The 21,905-nt window shown below is 41.2% G+C and overlaps 4 protein-coding genes across 4 annotated transcripts; 1 reads left to right on the top strand and 3 right to left on the bottom strand.

The window, feature by feature from the left end:
• Positions 1 to 979: 979 nt before the first annotated feature.
• On the bottom strand, positions 980 to 2,063 carry LOC146975720 (lysophosphatidic acid receptor 4-like). The gene has a single exon (XM_085794413.1). It carries the CDS (start codon positions 2,033 to 2,035, stop codon positions 1,181 to 1,183), a length of 855 nt encoding a protein of 284 aa, XP_085650539.1. The 5' UTR covers positions 2,036 to 2,063; the 3' UTR covers positions 980 to 1,180.
• A 1,451-nt stretch (positions 2,064 to 3,514) lies between these two features.
• Positions 3,515 to 4,474, bottom strand: LOC146975719 (lysophosphatidic acid receptor 6-like). The gene has a single exon (XM_085794412.1). The coding sequence runs from the start codon at positions 4,444 to 4,446 to the stop codon at positions 3,586 to 3,588; it is 861 nt and encodes a 286-aa protein (XP_085650538.1). The 5' UTR covers positions 4,447 to 4,474; the 3' UTR covers positions 3,515 to 3,585.
• A 1,297-nt stretch (positions 4,475 to 5,771) lies between these two features.
• On the bottom strand, positions 5,772 to 6,837 carry LOC146975718 (lysophosphatidic acid receptor 4-like). The gene has a single exon (XM_085794410.1). The coding sequence runs from the start codon at positions 6,753 to 6,755 to the stop codon at positions 5,889 to 5,891; it is 867 nt and encodes a 288-aa protein (XP_085650536.1). The 5' UTR covers positions 6,756 to 6,837; the 3' UTR covers positions 5,772 to 5,888.
• A 3,152-nt stretch (positions 6,838 to 9,989) lies between these two features.
• On the top strand, positions 9,990 to 20,769 carry prss16 (serine protease 16). Its single transcript, XM_085794409.1, has 13 exons — positions 9,990 to 10,050; positions 10,584 to 10,750; positions 12,202 to 12,301; positions 13,376 to 13,505; positions 14,191 to 14,314; positions 15,635 to 15,712; positions 17,089 to 17,136; positions 17,230 to 17,349; positions 17,481 to 17,645; positions 17,780 to 17,924; positions 18,287 to 18,466; positions 18,871 to 19,028; positions 20,579 to 20,769. Exons 1-13 carry the CDS (start codon positions 9,990 to 9,992, stop codon positions 20,651 to 20,653), a joined length of 1,551 nt encoding a protein of 516 aa, XP_085650535.1. The 3' UTR covers positions 20,654 to 20,769.
• The last annotated feature ends 1,136 nt before the right edge of the window (positions 20,770 to 21,905 follow it).

Raw genomic sequence — 21,905 nt, 5'->3', positions numbered from 1 at the left:
GGCGATAACAGACCAGAATGGCCGTCGATATGAGCTGCATATATCGTCTTTTTTTTTTTTTTTTTAATTGAGCAATATCGTCGGGTGTGTGTGTGTGTGTGTGTGTGTGCGTGTGCGTGTGCGTGCATGCGTGCGTGCGTGCGTGCGTGCGTGTGTGTGTGTGTGTGCGCGTGCGTGCGTGCGTGAGAGAGAGAGAGAGAGAGACTGTGTGTGTATGTGTGAGATAACCAGGTGAAGTTTTTTTTTTTTTTGGGACTAGACCCTTCTACTTAATGCAGTGTGTAGGCCTAGTTAGTTGCTATATTTTTGTGAGATGGGATAACCCTAACTTTTAGCTGTGTTAACCATTTAATGGGTATAATTTATTTATTAGCCCACCCAACTAATTTGACCACCAGCCGCCACTGATAACCCATGTCATTATTTTCCAGCCTAAAGGCCACTTTCCCTAAATGCATGTTGTTCTGAGATCCGCGGGGCAGAGACAGGAGCTGCTCAGTGAACACGTAACGGTACAGGTCCCCTGTCCCTCATCAAACTCATCAAATACACAATCCAACAACTCCAAAACACTCTTGTGGACAAGTTGTAACCTGCACATTCACCACGCTATGAGATAATCATGTATAATTCTGTAACATTACGACACATGGAGCAAATACTCAGAACTACTTGCGCTTTTGAAATCACTCCGCCCAGCAGCCGTGTCTGGAATGTAGTTCCGGCTTTACATTTGCCTCGAAAACAACTCTGTCTTGTAATGTTACATGATGATTTCATAGCGTGGTGAATGTGCAGGTCACAATTTATCCACAAGAGTGTTTTGGAGTTGTTGGATTGTGATAATGAACGTACCCCTGTGAGATTATGGCAGTAGGCAAATTTGTCAAAATGTTGAACTATCCCACGATGTGTCGTGGAAAGCGGATGTGGATTAATGAACCAATCCAACTTTCAATCTGTAGCCATTATGTGATCACACAATCAAACTTCTTAGTAAACAGACACCAAACCAAAGAGATAAAGATCAAAATCAACTTTCATTATGAATCCCGAGAGGACCTTAAACCTCCTCAGTTCTTGTTGACTCACATGAACAAGCCTTTACTCTGTCTCTTTTACTAAGTTTCACAGACAATCTGGTGCCATATCTCGTGAAAATATGAAAACTGTGTGTTGTCTATTGTTCTCCTGGACGATCCAAGCCGTGTTTTTTCTTCCAGAAGGCGTCCAAAGAAAAGTAATACAAAAGTGGATCCAGGCAGCAGTTCAAAGTTGCAAGACATGTTAAAGGTTTGATGTCAATTTCTGATTTTAGAATCAGACCGATCATCAGAGGTAAAAAACATACGATGAACACGACCAAGTTCATGACAAAAATCAGCATGACGTTCACCTTGTTGTTGACTCTTGCAGAATCATTCAGGTGTCTGCGTAGAGTCCAAGACACCAGAGCAGTGCACACGATGTTGACGGCCAGCATGATGAACATTAACACCACCAGAAAGACAGCAATTGGAGGTTTCTTACTAGAGTAACCAAGCTCAAAACAGACCGATTTGTGTTCTGGTTTCATTAAAACCTTTGAAAGTTGCAAACTCTCTGGGATGCTCACCACAACCGCGAACAACCAAGTGAACATAACAGCTTTCCAGGCGTTGGGCGAGGTCCGTAGGTGCCGTGACCTCAGAGGATAAACCACAGCCAGCAGCCGGTCCATGCTGATGAAGGTGATGAAGATGGAGCTGCAGCGGATGTTGCTGCGAAAGAATACTGAGATTATGTTGCATGCCATACTTCCCAGTGGCCAGGTGCCCGTGACGTAAAAGTAGATCCTTGTGGGCAGAGAGATGGCGAGCAGCAGGTCTGCGAGTGCCAGGTTGGCCATGAAGACGGCACTGGGGCTATTGAGGCTGTGGCGGCGGAGCAGGATCCACAGTGACACGGCGTTAAGAGGCAGACCCACGGTCAGGATGCCGCCGAAGAGCACAGCGTAAACAGGCTCTGGCTCTGGCTCCCTTTCAGTGACATTCATGTTCACGTCTGTCCGATGAGTGGAGCAATGTTTCTGTGTGCTGCTTTAAAAATCCTGCTGTCAACACTAAACATTTGTTCCTCCTTCTCGTCTTTATCAGTGTGATGTGTCACATGTTTAAAATGAAGGTGCAGCTTGATAAAAAATACAACATGAAACTTTGCACTCAGCTCAAGACAGGAAATGTGGTTAGTGTGACGACCACTTCACTCTTTACCTTGCGTGGGAAAGTATGTCTTAGGCCTAATTCAGATGTCGAAATGATCAGTAAAATATTGGGGTTTCTGGTAATTAACTTATTTGTTATTTTCATGAATTTATTTTTGTTGATTGATTATAGGCTGCTAAAACCACATGGAAAATTTTCAGTAGGGTGTTAGGGTTAGGGTTAGGGGGTTTATCGGCCTTAGAATAATGTTTCCAGACTCATTGCAATGGTAGATAGATAATTTTATTTTTAAATTAACACAGATACATACACATACGTACTTATACCCACACACAAATATATTCCAAATAATAATAATAGTAGCCTACTATAAAGAAAAAACAATCAAAACAAAACAAAACAAAACTACAAACAGAAAAACAAAGCACAAGCAGACAAACAAATAGCACGGTTCCCGTCCCTTCCAAACCCCCACCCCTCCACTCCTTAAATGGTTTCAGTCACTATAACTACAAACCTCAAAAGAAATATCAAAAGGACAAAAACATGCACATCACAACAACATCAAATAATTTTCCATTGGAGCCCACATTTCAACATAACCCATGTCATTATTTTCCAGCCTAAAGGCCACTTTCCCTAAATGCATGTTGTTCTGAGATCCGCGGGGCAGAGACAGGAGCTGCTCAGTGAACACGTAACGGTACAGGTCCCCTGTCCCTCATCAAACTCATCAAATACACAATCCAACAACTCCAAAACACTCTTGTGGACAAGTTGTGAACTGCACATTCACCACGTTATGAGATAATCATGTATAATTCTGTAACATTACGACACATTGCGCAAATACTCAGAACTACTTGCGCTTTTGAAATCACTCCGCCCAGCAGCCGTGTCTGGAATGTAGTTCCGGCTTTACATTTGCCTCGAAAACAACTCTGTCTCGTAATGTTACATGATGATGTCACAATTTATCCACAAGAGTGTTTTGGAGTTGTTGGATTGTGATAATGAACGTACCCCTGTGAGATTATGGCAATAGGCGAATTTGTCAAAATGTTGAACTATCCCTTCCATAACAAGACGATGTGTTGTGGAAAGCGGATGTGGAATAATGAAACGATCCAACTTTCAATCTGTAGCCAACTATCTGATCACACAATCAAACTTCTTAGTAAACAGGCACAAAACCAAAGAGATAAAGATCAAAATCAACTTTCATTATGAGTCACGAGAGGACCTTAAACCTCCTCAGTTCTTGTTGACTCACATTAACAAGTCTTTACTCACATGAACAAGTCTTCACTCTGTCTCTTTTACGAAGTTTCACAGACAATCTGGTGCCATATCTCGTGAAAATATGAAAACTGTGTGTTGTCTATCGTTCTCCTGGACGATCCAAGTCGTGTTTTTTCTTCCAGAAGGCGTCCAAAGAAAAGTAATACAAAAGTGGATCCAGGCAGCAGTTCAAAGTTGCAAGACATGTTAAAGGTGTGATCACATTTCCGCAATTTAGAATCAGACCGATCGTCAGAGGTAAGAAACATACATTGAACACAACCAAGTTCATGACAAAAATCAGCATGACGTTCACCTTGTTGTTGACTCTTGCAGATTCATTCAGGTGTCTGCGTAGAGTCCAAGACACCAGAGCAGTGCACACGATGTTGACGGCCAGCATGGTGAACATTAACACCATCAGAAAGAAAGCAAATAACCTGTCAGCTAACTCAGAGTGAAGAAAGTGTTCAAGCTCAAAACAGACCGGTTTGTGGTCCTCTAAAACCTTTGAAAGTTGCAAACTCTCTGGGATGCTCACCACAACCGCGAACAACCAAGTGAGCATAACAGCTTTCCAGGCGTTGGGCGAGGTCCGTAGGTGCCGTGATCTCAGAGGATAAACCACAGCCAGCAGCCGGTCCATGCTGATGAAGGTGATGAAGATGGCGCTGCAGCGGATGTTGTTGCAAAGGAGCATTGTGATCATGATACATGCCATACTTCCCAGTGGCCAGGTGCCCGTGGCATAAAAGTAGATCCTCGTGGGCAGGGAGATGGCGAGCAGCAGGTCTGCGAGTGCCAGGTTGGCCATGAAGACGGCACTGGGGCTATTGAGGCTGTGGCGGCGGAGCAGGATCCACAGTGACACGGCGTTAAGAGGCAGACCCACGGTCAGGATGCCGCCGAAGAGCACAGCGTAAACAGGCTCTGGCTCTGGCTCCCTTTCAGTGACATTCATGTTCACGTCTGTCCGATGAGTGGAGCAATGTTTCTGTGTGCTGCTTTAAAAATCCTGCTGTCAACACTAAACATTTGTTCCTCCTTCTCGTCTTTATCAGTGTGAGGTGTCACATGTTTAAAATGAAAGAGCAGCTTGATAAAAAATACAACATGAAACTTTGCACTCAGCTCAAGACAGGAAATGTGGTTAGTGTGACGATCACATCACTCTTTACCTTGTGTGGGACATTTGCTTAATTCAAATGTCAAAAATGATCAGTAAAATATTGGGTTTCTGGTAATTAACTTATTTGTTATTTTTATGAATTTATTTTTGTTGATTGATTATAGGCTGCTAAAACCACATGGAAAATTTTCAGTAGGGTGTTAGGGTTAGGGGGTTTATCGGCCTTAAAATAATGTTCCCAGACTCATTGCAATGGTAGATAGATAATTTTATTTTTAAATTAACACAGATACATACACATACGTACTTATACCCACACACAGATATATTCCAAATAATAATAATAGTAGCCTACTGTAAAGAAAAAACAATCAAAACAAAACAAAACAAAACTACAAACAGAAAAACAAAGCACAAGCAGACAAACAAATAGCACGGTTCCCGTCCCTTCCAAACCCCCACCCCTCCACTCCTTAAATAGTTTCACTCACTATAACTACAAACCTCAAAAGAAATATCAAAAGGACAAAAACATGTACATCACAACAACATCAAATAATTTTCCATTGGAGCCCAAATTTCAACATAACCCATGTCATTATTTTCCAGCCTAAAGGCCACTTTCCCTAAATGCATGTTGTTCTGAGATCAGGAGCTGCTCAGTGAACACGTAACGGTACAGGTCCCCTGTCCCTCATCAAACTCATCAAATACACAATCCAACAACTCCAAAACACTCTTGTGGACAAGTTGTGAACTGCACATTCACCACGTTATGAGATAATCATGTATAATTCTGTAACATTACGACACATGGAGCAAATACTCAGAACTACTTGCGCTTTTGAAATCACTCCGCCCAGCAGCCGTGTCTGGAATGTAGTTCCGGCTTTACATTTGCCTCAAAAACAACTCTGTCTCGTAATGTTACATGATGATTTCATAGCGTGGTGAATGTGCAGGTCACAATTTATCCACAAGAGTGTTTTGGAGTTGTTGGATTGTGATAATGAACGTACCCCTGTGAGATTATGGCAATATCCAACTTTCAATCTGTAGCCATTATGTGATCACACAATCAAACTTCTTGGTAAACAGACACAAAACCAAAGAGATAAAGATCAAAATCACCTTTCATTATGAATCCCGAGAGGACCTTAAACCTCCTCAGTTCTTGTTGACTCACATGAACAAGTCTTCACTCTGTCTCTTTTACTAAGTTTCACAGACAATCTGGTGCCATATCTCGTGAAAATATGAAAACTGTGTGTTGTCTATTGTTCTCCTGGACGATCCAAGTCGTGTTTTTTCTTCCAGAAGGAGTCCAAAGAAAAGTAATACAAAAGTGGATCCAAGCAGCAGTTCAAAGTTGCAAGACATGTTAAAGGTGTGATCGCAGCTTTGTTATTTAGAATCAGAGCGATCCTCAGAGGTAAAAAACATATGATGAACACAACCAAGTTCATGACAAAAATCAGCATGACGTTCATCTTGTTGTTGACTCTTGCAGATTCATTCAGGTGTCTGCGTAGAGTCCAAGACACCAGAGCAGTGCACACGATGTTGACGGCCAGCATGATGAACATTAACACCATCAGAAAGACAGCAAGTTCAGGTACAGGTACAGAGCAACGTAAGTGACCAAGCTCAAAACAGACCGATTTGTGTTCTGGTTTCATTAAAACCTTTGAAAGTTGCAAACTCTCTGGGATGCTCACCACAACCACGAACAACCAAGTGAGCATAACAGCTTTCCAGGCGTTGAGCGAGGTCCGTAGGTGCCGTGACCTCAGAGGATAAACCACAGCCAGCAGCCGGTCCATGCTGATGAAGGTGATGAAGATGGAGCTGCAGCGGATGTTGTTGCGAAAGAGTATTGAGATCATGATACGTGCTATCTTTCCCAGCGGCCAGGTGCCCGTGGCGTAAAAGTAGACCTTCGTGGGCAGGGAGATGGCGAGCAGCAGGTCTGCGAGTGCCAGGTTGGCCATGAAGACGGCACTGGGGCTATTGAGGCTGTGGCGGCGGAGCAGGATCCACAGTGACACGGCGTTAAGAGGCAGACCCACGGTCAGGATGCCGCCGAAGAGCACAGCATAAACAGGCTCTGCAGTGACGTTCATGCTCATGTTCATGCTCATGTTCAAGTCTGTCCGATGAGTGGAGCAATGTTTCTGTGTGCTGCTTTAAAAATCCTGCTGTCAACACTAAACATTTGTTCCTCCTTCTCGTCTTTATCAGTGTGAGGTGTCACATGTTTAAAATGAAGGTGCAGCTTGATAAAAAATACAACATGAAACTTTGCACTCAGCTCAAGACAGGAAATGTGGTTAGTGTGACGACCACTTCACTCTTTACCTTGTGTGGGACATTATGTATTAGGCCTAATTCAGATGTCGAAATGATCAGTAAAATATTGGGTTTCTGGTAACTAACTTATTTGTTATTTTCATGGATTTATTTTTGTTGATTGATTATAGGCTGCTAAAACCACATGGAAAAATGTCAGTAGGGTGTTAGGGTTAGGGGGTTTATCGGCCTTAAAATAATGTTTCCAGACTCATTGCAATGGTAGATAGATTTTTTTTTTTTTTTAATTAACACAGATACATACACATGTACTTACTGTATACCCACAGTAATATATTCCAAATAATAATAATAGTACTTTAAAGAAAAAACAATCAACAAAAAACAACAGACAGAAAAACAAAGCACAAGCAGACAAACAAATAGCACGGTTCCCGTCCCTTCCATTCCAATAGGTGAATTTGCCAAAATGTTGAACTATCCCTTTAAATGAATCCCAAAATCTCTTCATTCACCATAACAAGCGATGTGCTGTGGAAAGCGAATGTGGAAAAATGAACCGAACAAACTTTCAATCTGTAGCCAATTATCTGATCACACAATCAAACTTCTTAGTAAACAGACACCAAACCAAACGGATAAAGATCAAATCAGCTTTCATTATGAGTCATGTTTGTTGCCTTGTTGCCACATTTGCCACCACCCCTGTTAACTGTGGTGTGAACTGGCTAAACTTTATGTTCTCATACTGCTGTCAAACTTTGTTAAAGCAGAAGTAAGTGGAATGTTTGTGTTAATATAAGTCTTAAATAGTTATATCTTCCGACAGCAATCACTTATATAGAGTGTTTGGTCTGAAACACGGGTCTGTCAGTCACTCTGCTCTGCTGTAAGCCGAGGAGAAAACTTTCCTTGTATCCTACAACCTTTATCCAATGAGGAGAGAGAACGGCATAAAGGGGCAGTCCTCTCTGTGTGTGCAGCCAAGGGATGCGCGTGAATGTGGTGACGGCGGGACGAGGGCGGGGACTGCTAACTCCATCGGCTGACAAAAAGTTAGCCAAAACGACCGGATCGCTTACTTCTGCTTTAATATCACAAATGTTTGTCTATATGGAAAATAACCAATAGAAATGCGTCATAAAGGCAGATCAATGAGTTTAGATTATTTTAAATTAGCTTTAACATAAAGACTGGAATCTGATTTGTGCATTGAGCAAAAGCCAGGAAACTGAGTGAGCTTATCATATCTTATCTTATAGCTTATCTTATATTAACTTAGCTTAGTTTAGCTTCCCTTAGCTTTGCTTTGCTTTGGCTCTGTTTAATGTAAAAACCCCTCTAAATGAAATCTGCATAAGACATCTAAAAAACAGGGTGTTTTTTTTTGTGAAGGATGTTGAATACTAATTTTACCTTCTGTTTTTATTCATCCCAAACAGCCAGTATTTAGCTGACCGCAACAGATCCTTCAAAAACAACTCAAGTTTTTGTGCATTTTTTTAAAGAATAGAAAATCACATAGGCTAGGTCTTGTTTTTTAAACCCTCTCGTATTTCTTGAAATCCTAAATCAAACTCCACCAAATTGTGTGTGAATATTGTAGCCTATTTGATTTTAATTTAGGCTATTTCTCCATTGTCTCTGCTTCTACAGACGTTAGATGTTGCCTGAAAACCATAATCAATAAACAACCTATAGTCTGGACGACAGTCATTTGGATGGGATTTATTTGTGAGTGGATTTGTGTTCAGGCTCTAAATTAACACAATTTCATTTTGTCTTTTTGTTTCTCCTTTTACCACTCATCTACCTTTACAAAGTAGGCTACTGATAGTGTCAAGTCAAATGAGCACAGATGTGACAGTGGTATTTATTATGGAAAAAGAAAGAACAGTTCCTGCAGGTTTCTTCTGACTCTCAGGTCAACATCTAAAAGAAAAGACTCACGTCGAATTATACTCACATAGGCCTTTATAAATGTTTTGAGAGCAGAACAGCAACCAAACAATGAGAAAGAGCATTCATCACATTTAAAGGGATAGTTCAACATTTTGCAAATTGGCCCATTGCCATAATCACTATAGCTAGTCATAGCAGTATGTTCGTTACCTTTAATTGTCGGTGCAAGCTATTTTTAGAACGGCGGAGCAGAGCTGGGAGCTGCTCAGAGCTACGCTACGGAGGCTCATGGGATTTCTTGGTTTCCTTCATCAAACTCATCAAATACAAAATCCAAAAACTCCAAAACGCTTTCGTAGGCAAGTTGTGACCTGCACATTCACCACGCTATGAGATAATAACGGGACGTTACGAAACGAAACGAAAAACTGCCCCAGACGGGAACACGCATCAGCGGTTTTGCATGAATTTACCTCAAAAACAACTCTGTCTGGTTCTGTTATTATCTCATAGCGTGGTGAATGTGCAGGTCACAACTTGTCCACCAGAGCGTTTTGGAGTTGTTGGATTGTGTATTTGATGAGTTTGATGAGGGAAACCAAGAAATCCCATTAGCCTCCGTAGCGTAGCTCTGAGCAGCTCGCGGCTCTGCTCCGCCGTTCTAAAAATAGCTTACACTGACAATTAAAGGTAACAAATCTACTGCTATGACTATAGGGATTATGGCAATGGGCCAATTTGCCAAAATGTTGAACTATCCCTTTAAAGACTTTGAGGGGGAAAAAGTCTGAAAACTGCTCCTGTAACTCAACCATTGCGAAAAAGCCATTACAAGGCAGAGAGATCGCATTACATCACCAAGCTGACGCTCTGTTTTGCTGAGCAGTTTATATATGGCAGACACTCATTCACACACACACAGACACACACAGACACACACAGTCTCAGTCTGTTGTCTTGATATATCGGGTATAGATCACAATAATGCACAGGTCATATCACAGGTCATTTGTCAGGCATCGCCTCATCACCACAGCCTCTTCCAGGGACTATATATAGGGAGCTGCTACCTACTGATGAGTGGGAGAGATCACACTCAGTCCTGCTGATTGGATTAGATATACATTCAATTTACCTTAAAGTGTCCCGATCTGGTGGTAAAGATGCTGCCCACATCAGTCCAAGTCCTCGGCCTCCTACTCATCTTCAACTATGTCGACACTGGTGAGTAGATGGATGTTGATTTCCACTCATTGTCCTAAGATTCATCACTTTTAGAGAATCTGTGAGGATATAAGAGAAGCAATTCACTGATTTATAACAGCACCTGCAAATGATACTTTTAACAGACAAATAACAGACATTTGTGTTGTGTTGTGCGGTGGTGGTGGGGCTCTATTATACATGCAAGCATTGTTAGCTGTGTTTGCGGTTGTCACAAAGATGAGACAAAAGCAAAAACAAAACATCCTGGTGCTGCTGATGTTGAGTCTCCAGGGAAACTATTGTTGGATGTAGACTGTTCTCAAAATAGCTCATAGATTTTTGTACATGGAGTTCAAAGTCTTTCTGTCAGACAATCCAGAGAGATGTGAGCAGGTTTTGGTTTAGTCGCTTTTATAACTTTATAAGGTGGCTCAAACTGAATAGGAGGCCTCTCAGAGTTGAAGGTCAGGAGAAAGAGCCAGACCATTCAGTACTGTATTAAATTAAATTAAATCATTTCTCTTGTCTCTTTGTTCCTTTTTGAACATCAGGACGACTTTTTAACAAGATCAAGGAGCGTGTGCGCGAGCTGCAGCTGCAGAAAGCCAAGCAGCATCTTCTGGTGAGCGCAGCGAGTCCTCTCAAACACGTGAAGGAGGGACGGATCCACCAACCGCTGGACCACTTCAACCGACAGGCTGCTAACACCTTCCCTCAGGTGAAGATGCTTCATTTACACTGCAAAAACTCAAAATCTTTCCAAGAATATTTTCTTTCTTTCTTGTCAAAACGTCTAATTTCTAGTTAAAACAGTCCCTTTCCACTTAAAATAAGACTCATCACTTAGAAATTAACTTGTTATTAGATCATTTTCACTTGATTCAAACAAATATTCACTTGAAATGAGTAGAATGAGTAGAAAAATCTGCCAGTGAAAGCAAGTTTTTTGTGCTTGTAATAAGGAAGAAAAACTTGCCCCACTATCAGATTATTTTAAGTGAAAATATGCTTGAAAGAAGGAAAAAGTGTCTAAAAACAAGCTGCTTTTTAAAGCAACATTGCGGAGTTTCAGCTCAGTGCTCCCACCATCTGGTTGAGAAGCGCTATCGTCTGGGGGGAACAACGAAAACGAAACTTATCAGCCAGCGCATCCAGCGTCTATTCCCATTAATAAACAACAGTATTTCCCACATTTGCAAGGAGACTGTGTGGCGGGTGGTCGGGGGGGGGGTGGCGGGGGGGCGGCGGGGGCGGCGGCGGCGGCGACGACCGGAGGAGAACCGTAAGTTTCGCTTTTACCCACCACGTCTCTCTCCGACGCAGAGGGGAGGGGGGAGGAGGGGGGCGGTGTTTCGTACCCGTGCAGGGAAGTTACATAGTGCAGTTTCAGCCGACGTGACCCCGCTCAGGCTGCAGCGGCAGCACCATTCATCCTATTAACCATTTTTCTATCACTGCAATGAGTCTGGAAACATTATTTTAAGGCCGAAAAACTCCGCAATGTTACTTTAAATGTGATGAGTCTTATTTTAAGTGTAATGAGATTTGTTTTGACTAGAAATGAAATTTTGACAAATATTCTTGGTAAGATATTTGATTTTTTGCAGTGTACATTTCACTTTTGACCCTATATCCATGGATGATCTTACGACATTTGAGCCATAAAAAGCAAAATTACGAGACTTAAACTTAGATTTGAGCAAAAGCCTTGATCTCAAAGCGTAAATGAATGAAATATCTTATTTAAAGCATCAAAAACTTCAGCATTGCACGGTATGTCAGAGGATCTTTCTGATGCTGCAAGTCTGCTTTCTTCTGGACTGCGCTGCTTCATGTTTGAGAGCTGAATCCAACAGTAGCTCTGACGCAGCACCGCACAGAGAAATCTAGACCGGTTGAACCTTTTTACCCCCCTCCAGCTCCACCAGGCACTGACAAGACGATGTTTCCTGACAACGTGAATTGAAATGTTCGGCTTCATTTAGCCCTCGCTGCCATTTGAGGCTGCCAATGTGCAAATTTGTCCACTGCAGCGTAAAGTAAAGGATTACTCACAGTGAGGCCGTGAATGTGCACTGCCGCTGGTTTGAGTGAAAACTACATAAAACCTTTTTCTCTCTCTTTCTCTTTTGGGTTTTTCTTGTTCTTTCTGATCTGTTGTTCTTCCAGAGGTTCTTTGTGAACGAGGCCTACTGGCAGCGTCCTGATGGTCCAGTGTTCCTCTTCATCGGAGGAGAAGGGCCCATCTTTGAGTTTGACGTCCTGGCAGGTAGCCCAGCTACAGTAGGATGAAGCACCTGTCTGATAACAACAGCAGATACAGAGCAGAAAATGCCTGAATCAGCTTCTTAAAGAGCCAACACAGTGTGAAAAGTTTGGAAATGAAAGTAAAAACTCAATAAGTGAAGCGTCAAATTGTGCGTTAGCGAGGCAAGTAAAGGTGACACTGCATATTTATCATCCTGGTTTTATTATTCCTTCTGTGCCCATTTTTTAAAAAAAGTTATTATTGTGTTTCTATTTTCAAATATTTGAATTTCAGTATTTGGTAATATTTAAGATGACGGTTTGCCAATTAGCCTAATTACTAAGTTCATAGTAGTATCAGTGAAATACTTACAGACAGGGATGGAGAAGTAACAATATGTTGAAAAATAAAACAAATTAGTTCAATACAGATATTTATGCTGTAGGGTTATGTGATGTATATTATTGTTTTGCTGTTGCTTCACAGCCAAATTTAGCGTTAACGCTAATTTTCCAGGGCAGAGCTGGGCGCTACAGTGACTTGATATTAGCTAGCTCGTTAGTATAATAATTTCAGTCGGCTACAAAGCAAAAAACGATAGAAACAGAAATAAAACAAGGGTTTAATGTTGACAATTCTTTCAATCCGTGGAGACAACTCTTGTTGAGTAAAGAAATTAGGATTTTCAGTCTTGCTGACTGCTAAGCCAATTTCTGTTAACCCTATGCAATGGCAAAAACTGAAAAAAAAGTAGCACTTTTTATTATTTGAAGGGAATAAATGAAATAATTGCACGATTTTTGTGTCAAATTTCAGAAGTTGTGCTTTTTCCTTTTACATTTTTTTGTAAACAGAACATTTTTGATATCTGAAAACACTACATTTGACTTAAGGAAACTGTGATGGACTTTTTTTTTTAATCTATTCGTGGACATTTAATTAACTATTAAAAATAATTATGTTTGTTGATAATTAATACACTATATCTGCTGTATTTTACTTTCTTACTCTCAAGTGTCTATACTCTACCTGCATTTAACAAACCTGGCTACACACCCTGAACCTTATCTACTTTGACCATATTCTTTCTCCCAGGTCACCATGTCGACATGGCTGAGGAGCACGGTGCCCTGCTATTGGCTGTGGAGCATCGTTTCTATGGCGACAGCATCAACCCTGACGGCCTCAAAACGGAGAACCTGGCAGACCTGAGCAGCCAGCAGGCGTTAGTGTTGGCTCTCTACCATTTTATTTGTGTGTGTGTGTGTGTGTGTGTGTTCATTCTTAATATCAGCGTTGCGCCCTGTTTTTCTCCACACTCCCTCATTGCATATGTATGTGCGTATGTCTCTTTTCAGGTCATAAATTTATGTTTGTCCTGTTTTCCCTCTCTTTCTCTTCCTTTGTATGGGTGTGTGGCTGTGTGTGTGTGTGTGTGTGTAGCCTATACACGTGTGGAGAGAGTGTGTGTTTTGTGTGAGTGTTTGCTTCACCACAAGTCCACATGATGTTATAGGTCGAAATGATAAAAGGGAGAACAATAATCAAACACCTGCAGCAAGCGTTTTCCAACATATTGGAGCTACATTATGGACACCTCCTATCCAATCAGATTCGAGTATATCCCTCTCACCTTGGCATAGAACATCTGATAACAACGGACACGCAGTATGAGCTACTTTTAGAAATAGATCAAGTAAAAACCGGAACAACCAAAGTACATTTTCCAGGAAAATCAATCCGAAATAAGGACATTCAAGGGAAAACGAGGACACATATCAACCTTTATTAAACACGTGCACCTGTCTCTCTTCTGTCTCTATGTATCCATAGACACCTGCCTCTATTCTTCTGTACGCTGATAGATGCTGAACTTGTATATTTCTGTCTCTCTCTCTCTCTTGGTCCAGGCTCGCCGACTTGGCCGTGTTTCACCAGTACATCAGCCAGAGCTTCAACCTGAGCCACAGAAACACCTGGATCAGCTTCGGTGGCTCCTACTCTGGAGCTCTGTCGGCCTGGTTCAGAGGGAAGGTGACGGACTGGATGTAGATATAAAACCACATTAGGGCAGTGGTTCCCAACTTTTTTTGGCTCGTGACCTCATTTTGACATCACAAATTTCTGGCGACCCTGCGATCACGTGATCGTATGGCTGACAATCAAGATGCGCCAGCTCAGATATTTTTATATGCTGCATTTTATTTGAACTCAATTTATATTCAAGAAAGTGAAAGTATAGACACAGTTGTTTAAGATTGTGTGTGGTGTTTTTAATCATAATTTTAAAAAGAATAATAATTAGTTAAAAAAATTATCAGTAATTTTTTAAATTTTTTTTTTATCAATTACTAGACATTTCAGCCGACCCCATTTGAATTCCAGGCGACCCCATGTGGGGTCCCGACCCCAATGTTGGAAATCACTGCATTAGGGCCTAAAAATATTTTTATTGTTCCTTTAACTTAAATAATTGAGTAACAATTCCTCAGTATTGAAAAGTATTTCTGAAAAATTTGTAGAGCAAAGTAAAATGTAAGTAGCTATATCTTTTATCAATGACGAGAATCAGTTTATCGTTTCTGTAGAATAGTTTGAAGAAAACATTTCCTTTTCAGTCCTTAAAGCTGCTGTTTGTTTTTTTTTTGTCAAACCCTAAAGGAGATAAGAAAGAATGAACTCACGCTCATTTACCAACTTCATACCCACCTATCAAATCTATCACTTAGACTAAGATCTAAGAAAAAAGAAAAAAGTAGAAGTTTCTAACACATTAAGACTCAAAGTCAGACTTTGACTTATGCCGTAGAGATGCAATTTATTCAGTGTCAAGCTCCCAGGCCTCTGATCATCAATAATCAACACTTGTTTGTTCAGAATTGACGAGTAAAGCTGCAGTTATTCTCTAGGTTGATATCGTCAAGATAATGAGTGTTAAACATGAGTAAATATCTATTAATAACCAATCAGGCACTCAGATCCGGCTCCTCTATCAGAGTATTTTAAGAAGAATCGTGATGTTTATGGAACTGAGATTGTGATTCACTGACTTTGCACACATTTTGTACAACAATGTAACTCGGTGGCACAGAGGATTAAGCTATAATGGGTTCTGGATACAGAGACAGATACTTATTAGTCATTGTTGTTGGTTTAGATTCAGAGAATTACCAGTTGGTGAGAGAGACACTGGATGCATCATCTTTTCTGCTAGATGCTGCAGGGGCCAGAAAATACACAACACAAGAGGCATTATATGAATGCATGAATGCAATGACCTATATATTAATTTTGTTTTTTAAGCTTGTGTCTCCTCTTGTGTCTTCTCTCCTAATCTTTCTTGTCGTGCTGCAGTTTCCTCATCTCGTGTTCGGAGCTGTGGCCTCCTCTGCTCCTGTGAAGGCGAAGCTGGACTTCTCTGACTACAACAATGTAAACTCACACAATCACAGCATTTAAATAATACCTGTTAAGACTTTTCTTTCCACAACGTTATGGTCTCAATCATCTCTATGTATAGATGTGGTTGAGAATTCAAAATCCTATTATGTATGTGAACATGTGGAAAATGTTCACATTATTGACAAAAGACTATGCTTCACTTTAGACCACTCTAGCTAGTAGTTAACAAGTACCTGTACATCATTACATCAAAATGACCCACAACAATTATATAAAATAGACTTATTATTATTATTATAGACCCATTTGATATGAAAGGAGGCTGATTGAGCTTTATGCTGACTAGCAAGAAATGTCCTGTGGTTTTCAGCCTTTTTTTTTACCTACAGCTGAGATCAGGTATTGTTCTCCCTCCATTAAATAAAGTGCAGTGAAAAAGTATTTGCCCCTTGCGGATTTCTTATAAGAAATCCACAAGGGGCAAATACTTTTTCACTTCTTTTACTTTCTTGCAGATGCACTTAAATTTTCATTTTATTATTATTTTTATATATAGTATTTTGGCAGGGCAGCCATCTAGGGAAGGTTTTCACCACTGTTCTAAGCTTTCTCCATTAGTGGATAAAGGATCTCAACAACGCCCTCCACCCCCCTTTGGTAAATGAAATCATCATTTAAAAACTGCATTCTATATTTACTTGGGTCATCTTTGTCTAATAAAAGTTATTTGTTGATCTTAAACAACAGTGACTAATATGCAAGAAGTAGGAAATCAGGGAGGGGGCAAATACTTGACAGCATTGTATTGAGCCTATAGGGGGTTGAAAATCAGAGCACATGACACGAGTCAGTGGTCCTGAAATGTATACTTCTCTTCTATAATCCACATACAGGCTTCCTTCGCCTTTTAAATGGAGCAGAACCGGTCTGACACAACACCGGCGCCCCCATGCACACACACACATACACACGTTTTAACCAAGGCGCCTGTCATCTCAATTCAAGTTTTCTGCGTTCTGCCGATACATCAACTTCCCGTGTGTCGTTTCAGATATGGTTATCATGCTATTTAGGCTGTAGCTTCTTCAATTTTTTTCTCACTGAAATTTACCTCATACCTCAAGACCTCATAGCTGGCTAGTGCCATGATTGTAATGAGTGTGTTTTTGCATGCACAGACTGTGTGAACCTCTTCTCAGGTCATCGGCCTCCTCCAGATTTCCCAGAAATATGAGCAGGGCCTCGGTGTCCTCACTAGCTGCACCTCCAGACCTGCATGCTGCATAAACAGAAACGATTGTTATCACTAATTAGGGCCGGTTAAAAAAAAAAAACAAAAAAAAAAACAAGCCTCCTTTTAAATTACAACGTTCTCACTCTCACATCTGCTGCTTTCTCTGTTTCAGGTCGTCGGCATGAGTCTTGCAAACAAAGCAGTTGGTGGCTCAGAGAAGGTGAAGCCAGCCGTCTGTCTGCGTGCATCATATGACAGACGTTAAATAGGCTACTCGAGTGCTGAATTCACTCTCATCCTCACCCTCCTGCAGTGTCTGGCTGTGGTGCGTCAGGCCTTCGCTGCCGTGGAGGAAGCCTTGATGGGCGGCAATCTTAGCCAGGTGGCTGCGGACTTTGGCTGCTGCCAGATCCCAAAGGATCCTAATGATCAGGTGATAGCTAATGATGAAAAATCCACCTGTGCTCTGTTGTTTGGGCATTTTTGTTTTCATTCTCTGTCTTTTTCTTTTTCTTTTTTTCTTTAATTTTCCAATTTGTCGACTAAATAAAATCTCCACTTCAGATTGAGCTGATGCAGAACCTGGCCGACATCTTCATGGGAAGCGTGCAGTACAACGAAGAGGGGTTCCTCATGTCTATTAATGAGCTCTGCGGCCTCATGACCAATAAGAGTGAGACACCTGAGGGGGAGATGGGGCCTTACAACCTGCTGGTTAAACTAGCACAGGTACAGAGACGACCCCTGTTCACTGGTCACGTGCAGCTTTTACCACCAGGTGTCACTGCTGCACCATATTTCTGACCAGAGAGCGGCGACTTGTCTGTTTGTATGGGTGCTTTTCTCTGTGTGTGTATGTGCAGATTTACCACTCCACCAGTGAAAAACCGTGTCTGGACGTCTCCCATGAGAAGGTGGTGAAGGATCTGATGGACACGTCCGTCAACTCAGGCCGGCGGAGAACAGAGAGACAGTGGACCTACCAGACCTGCACTGAGTTTGGCTTCTGTATAACACACACACACACACACACACACACACACACACACACACACATGGTCAACATCAAGTAGTAGTAGTAAACTTTATTGTCAGTCACACTGTGTAACTGTCAATGACACAGGGGATCGAAATTACGTTTCCCCAAACTCCAAATGTGCAATTAACATTCAACATACATTTACCACACACATATAACATAAAAATGAACACAGACATCAACGATATTAAAAATAAGCACAGATATGCAGACAGACATGTAATGTAATAATAAAGTGCAATGTGAAAAGTGCAAAGTGCAGAAGCAGCAAAGACATCAAACATCATTGTCTATATATTAAACCCCCATTTTCGTGTGTGTGTGTGTATAGACCAGACCTGTGAGGATTCCACTTGTCCGTTCTCCGGGATGCAGACGCTGCGTGTTGATACTCAGCTCTGCCCCCTCCTGTTTGGCATTTCCCAGCATTCCCTGCCAGCACGCATCGCCTTCACCAACGCTTACTACGGAGCGGACAGACCTCAAACACGCAGGGTCCTCTACGTCAACGGTTAGACTTAAATGACTGAACCTTAAAGACTCAGATGAATCATTATCTACAGGGGGTTTCCAGACATTTCCATCCCAAAGACCCTGAGTTGCATCAGCTTCTGGTCGGGGAGCAAATGTACAGATCTTCTAACTATATTTTCTTATATTTATCTATACAATAATAATCACATTTGCAATATTTGGGTCTTTTCCTTGTCAAAAACGTATTTATTAAGTTATTTCAGAAGCAAACCATGTGGTTGGAGGAGTTTATGGCCTGATGAAGATGTTTTGGCTGCTATTTTATCAGCATGGACATGAATTGATAATGATTTTAGTCTATTTTTTATGTATGTTTCCTTATCTCCCCTCTGATTTGCTAGTGGTCCCATCAACCACTGATCTATATCATCGTTTCCACAGGTGGGATCGACCCGTGGCAGACGCTGTCCGTGGTCCGGGACAGGGCTGAGGAAGAGGAGGAGGAGGCTCAGACCGTCTTCATCGAGGACACCGCTCACTGTGCTGATATGATGAGCAGAAGAGCCGCAGACCGATACTCACTGAAGAAAGCCAGAAAGGTGTGTATTAGTATGTACACGCTGGTATTTAAAGGAAGTAGTGTGTATTTTAATGTCACATCATGTTCCTTCCTGATCTATCTGCGGAAACAAGATAAAAACACCCAGATATCAATCAGTGTTGTTGCCACACACTCTCCTTTCGTACCCGTGTGAACTACTATGTTCCTTCCTCACAATGTCATCTATAAAATCCACAACTTAAAGGGATAATTCAACATTTTGGCAAATTGGCCCATTGCCATAATCACTATAGTTTTAGGAGAAGGTTCGTTATCTTTAGTTGTTGGTGCAAGCTATTTTTAGAACGGCAGAGCCGAGCGGCGAGCTGCTCAGAGCTACGCTACGGGGGCTCGTGGGATTTCTTGTTTTCTTATCCACCAGAGCGTTTTGGAGTTGTTGGATTGTGTATTTGATGAGTTTGATGAGGAAAACCAAGAAATCTCATTAACCTCCGTAGCGTAGCTCTGAGCAGCTCGCTAAAAATAGCTTGCACTGACAATAAAGGTAACGAACCTACTCCTAAAACTATAGGAATTATGGCAATGGGTCAATTTGCCAAAATGTTGAACTATCCCTTTAACTTTACACCAAAAGTTTCAATAATAGTTAAGAAGAAGTTTCTCAGTGATATGAATTGACACCGTGCAGGTGACGGCTCCGGTAATGACCTTAACTTGTGCTGCAACACAACATCATCCAACATGGTGATAAATGCCGACACGTGAACACATCATTGTGCTGTTTACCTCGTGGGAGGAGATGAAGTGATGAGTGCTGTGATAACTGTAAAAGCTGCCAGACACATTGCCTTCCAAGCACAAGTGGTGCATTCATATACTGTACACTCTATAACCTAAGCACAAACAAACGAAACAGCTCTATATAAGCACAGAATTACATTTAACAAATTGAAATAAAGCAAAACAAAACAAAAATGATATAACATACTGTAAGGTGCTAAAAGCCAGTTGTTGTCTTGTTCATGAGACAGCAGTCCAATAGGATTTCCTCTTCTTTCAAAAATAAAAGCACTATTTATTATTTTAAATGAAACAATACACAAGTGATAAATGCAACTCAAATAAATCACAAATAATTGAATTGGTCTCATAAAGATAAATAATGTAAAAACATATTATGGCAACAGTTCCACTCATGTCAACATTTAGCACTTAACACATTTATTTCTTCGTCCATTTCTTACCTTGGGAGCATGTGGAGAAGAGGAACAGCAATTTCAATGTGCATCTACAAGTAAGGGTTGTAAACACTTGAATGAAGGTGGATCTATATTATAATACTATATAGAATATTATATATAGATTAATGTAATATTAAAACTAAATAAGAAAAATAAATATTTTAGCTTGAGATGTGTCAAATTCACCAAACATTCACATCATGAATCACTCTGTTACTGTCATATCAAGAAAACACTCGCGTGTGTGTGTGTTTGTTGCGACATATTAAAGCGTCAGTGTGTTTGTTTGGAGGATCTTTAACGCTCCTCCGTCCCTCCTTTTCTCTCCTCGCCTCTCCTCTCTCAGGAGATTGAGCAGCACGTGGCCCGGTGGCTGAAGACGGCTGCCCAGGAGAGGATGGAGGAAAGAAGAAGAGTCTGATCGGATCACATTATAACCTGATCAGCTCTTATCGCCGTCCCCTCACGGTGATAAGGAGCCGTTAATAAGCCGGTGTGCAGCCTGCTCTGCTTCATCCTCCTCATCCTCCATTTCCTGTCCTCCTCCTCCTCCTCCTCCTCCTCACTGTCCATCTATAACCATCTCACAGCTTCACGTGTGAGTCAATGTGGTTTGGTTTTTTATTTTGTGGGGGTTATTTATGAGTCTTTTAAAGTTATATTTATTTAACTGAGAGTTGTTTTTTTTAAAGATCATTTTCCCTCACTAACTTTAATTTGAGTTTGTATTGGATTTCTTTTTTTCTTGGATTTGATATTTATCCTCTGGGTTTGTGTTTAAGTTTATAATAATATTTATTTCACTGAGTTTCCTCATTGGCTTTTGTGTGTGGTCAGTAAAATATAATTTTATGGTTGTGGTTTGTTTTTATTTTCCATTATTCATCAGTTGTCATAACCCTGTCCTACCACTAGGCCGTGCTATTACAGCATTTTATCATCCCATACCCTCAGTGTAAAACACAGGGAATCACACCTCTGGTCAGTTTATTACGCTGATGATGTTTATCTGCAGTCGTTGTTGAAAACAAAACAATATTTAACACAGATTTATTTAAAATGTGTTTGTGAGTGAGAATTTAAATCAGTGAATGTGTTTGATCGTTGTTGTTTGTGTGACAGTGAGAGAAATAATGAAAGGTGAGGAAGCACCAGTTGTCCTGAGGCCATCTGTTTCCGTATGGGCTGGGTCTGTGTGTGTGTGTGTGTGTGTGTGTGTGTGTGTGTGTGTGTGTGTGTGTGTGTGTGTGTGTGTGTGTGTGAGAGAGACCTTCTCAGTAGGGGGGTCAGAAGTGGGAGGTCACGACCCCACTGACCCTGTGGGAGTGGGAGATCATCAATCAACTGGAGGCTGGACAGAGCAGCAGGAGGGGACACACACACGCACACGAACTCACGCACACACCCCACATACCTAGATACTGTAACACACGCACACACACACACACACACAAACACACACACAAATGTACCTGGGAAACACATGATAAATGTAATTTTAGGGGAATACTTTTAAAAAACCACATTGAATAGATAAAAGAGAAAGGAGATTTCTCTTGTGACGCTGATTACATCCAAAAACACAAACACACATGTCGCTGCATGCATACACACTGCAAAAATCTTTCCAAGAATATTTGTCTTATTTCTTGTCAAAATGTCTCATTTCTAGT

This window comes from Trachurus japonicus, chromosome 13, assembly GCF_045865225.1.
Source record: "Trachurus japonicus isolate A0001 chromosome 13, Traja_1.0".
Lineage (NCBI taxonomy): Eukaryota > Metazoa > Chordata > Actinopteri > Carangiformes > Carangidae > Trachurus > Trachurus japonicus.
This window is presented reverse-complemented; position numbering and strand designations above follow the sequence as displayed.

What these genes read in the sequence shown, in the direction of transcription:
- LOC146975719 (XM_085794412.1), bottom strand. Translation starts at nt 4,446, where the DNA reads ATGAATGTCACTGAAAGGGAGCCAGAGCCAGAGCCTGTTTACGCTGTG.
- LOC146975720 (XM_085794413.1), bottom strand. Translation starts at nt 2,035, where the DNA reads ATGAATGTCACTGAAAGGGAGCCAGAGCCAGAGCCTGTTTACGCTGTG.
- LOC146975718 (XM_085794410.1), bottom strand. Translation starts at nt 6,755, where the DNA reads ATGAGCATGAACATGAGCATGAACGTCACTGCAGAGCCTGTTTATGCT.
- prss16 (XM_085794409.1), top strand. Translation starts at nt 9,990, where the DNA reads ATGCTGCCCACATCAGTCCAAGTCCTCGGCCTCCTACTCATCTTCAAC. An exon ending in CTTCAACTATGTCGACACTG is followed by an intron (nt 10,051 to 10,583) that starts GTGAGTAGATGG and finishes TTTGAACATCAG; the next exon opens with GACGACTTTTTAACAAGATC. An exon ending in CAAAGGATCCTAATGATCAG is followed by an intron (nt 17,350 to 17,480) that starts GTGATAGCTAAT and finishes TCTCCACTTCAG; the next exon opens with ATTGAGCTGATGCAGAACCT.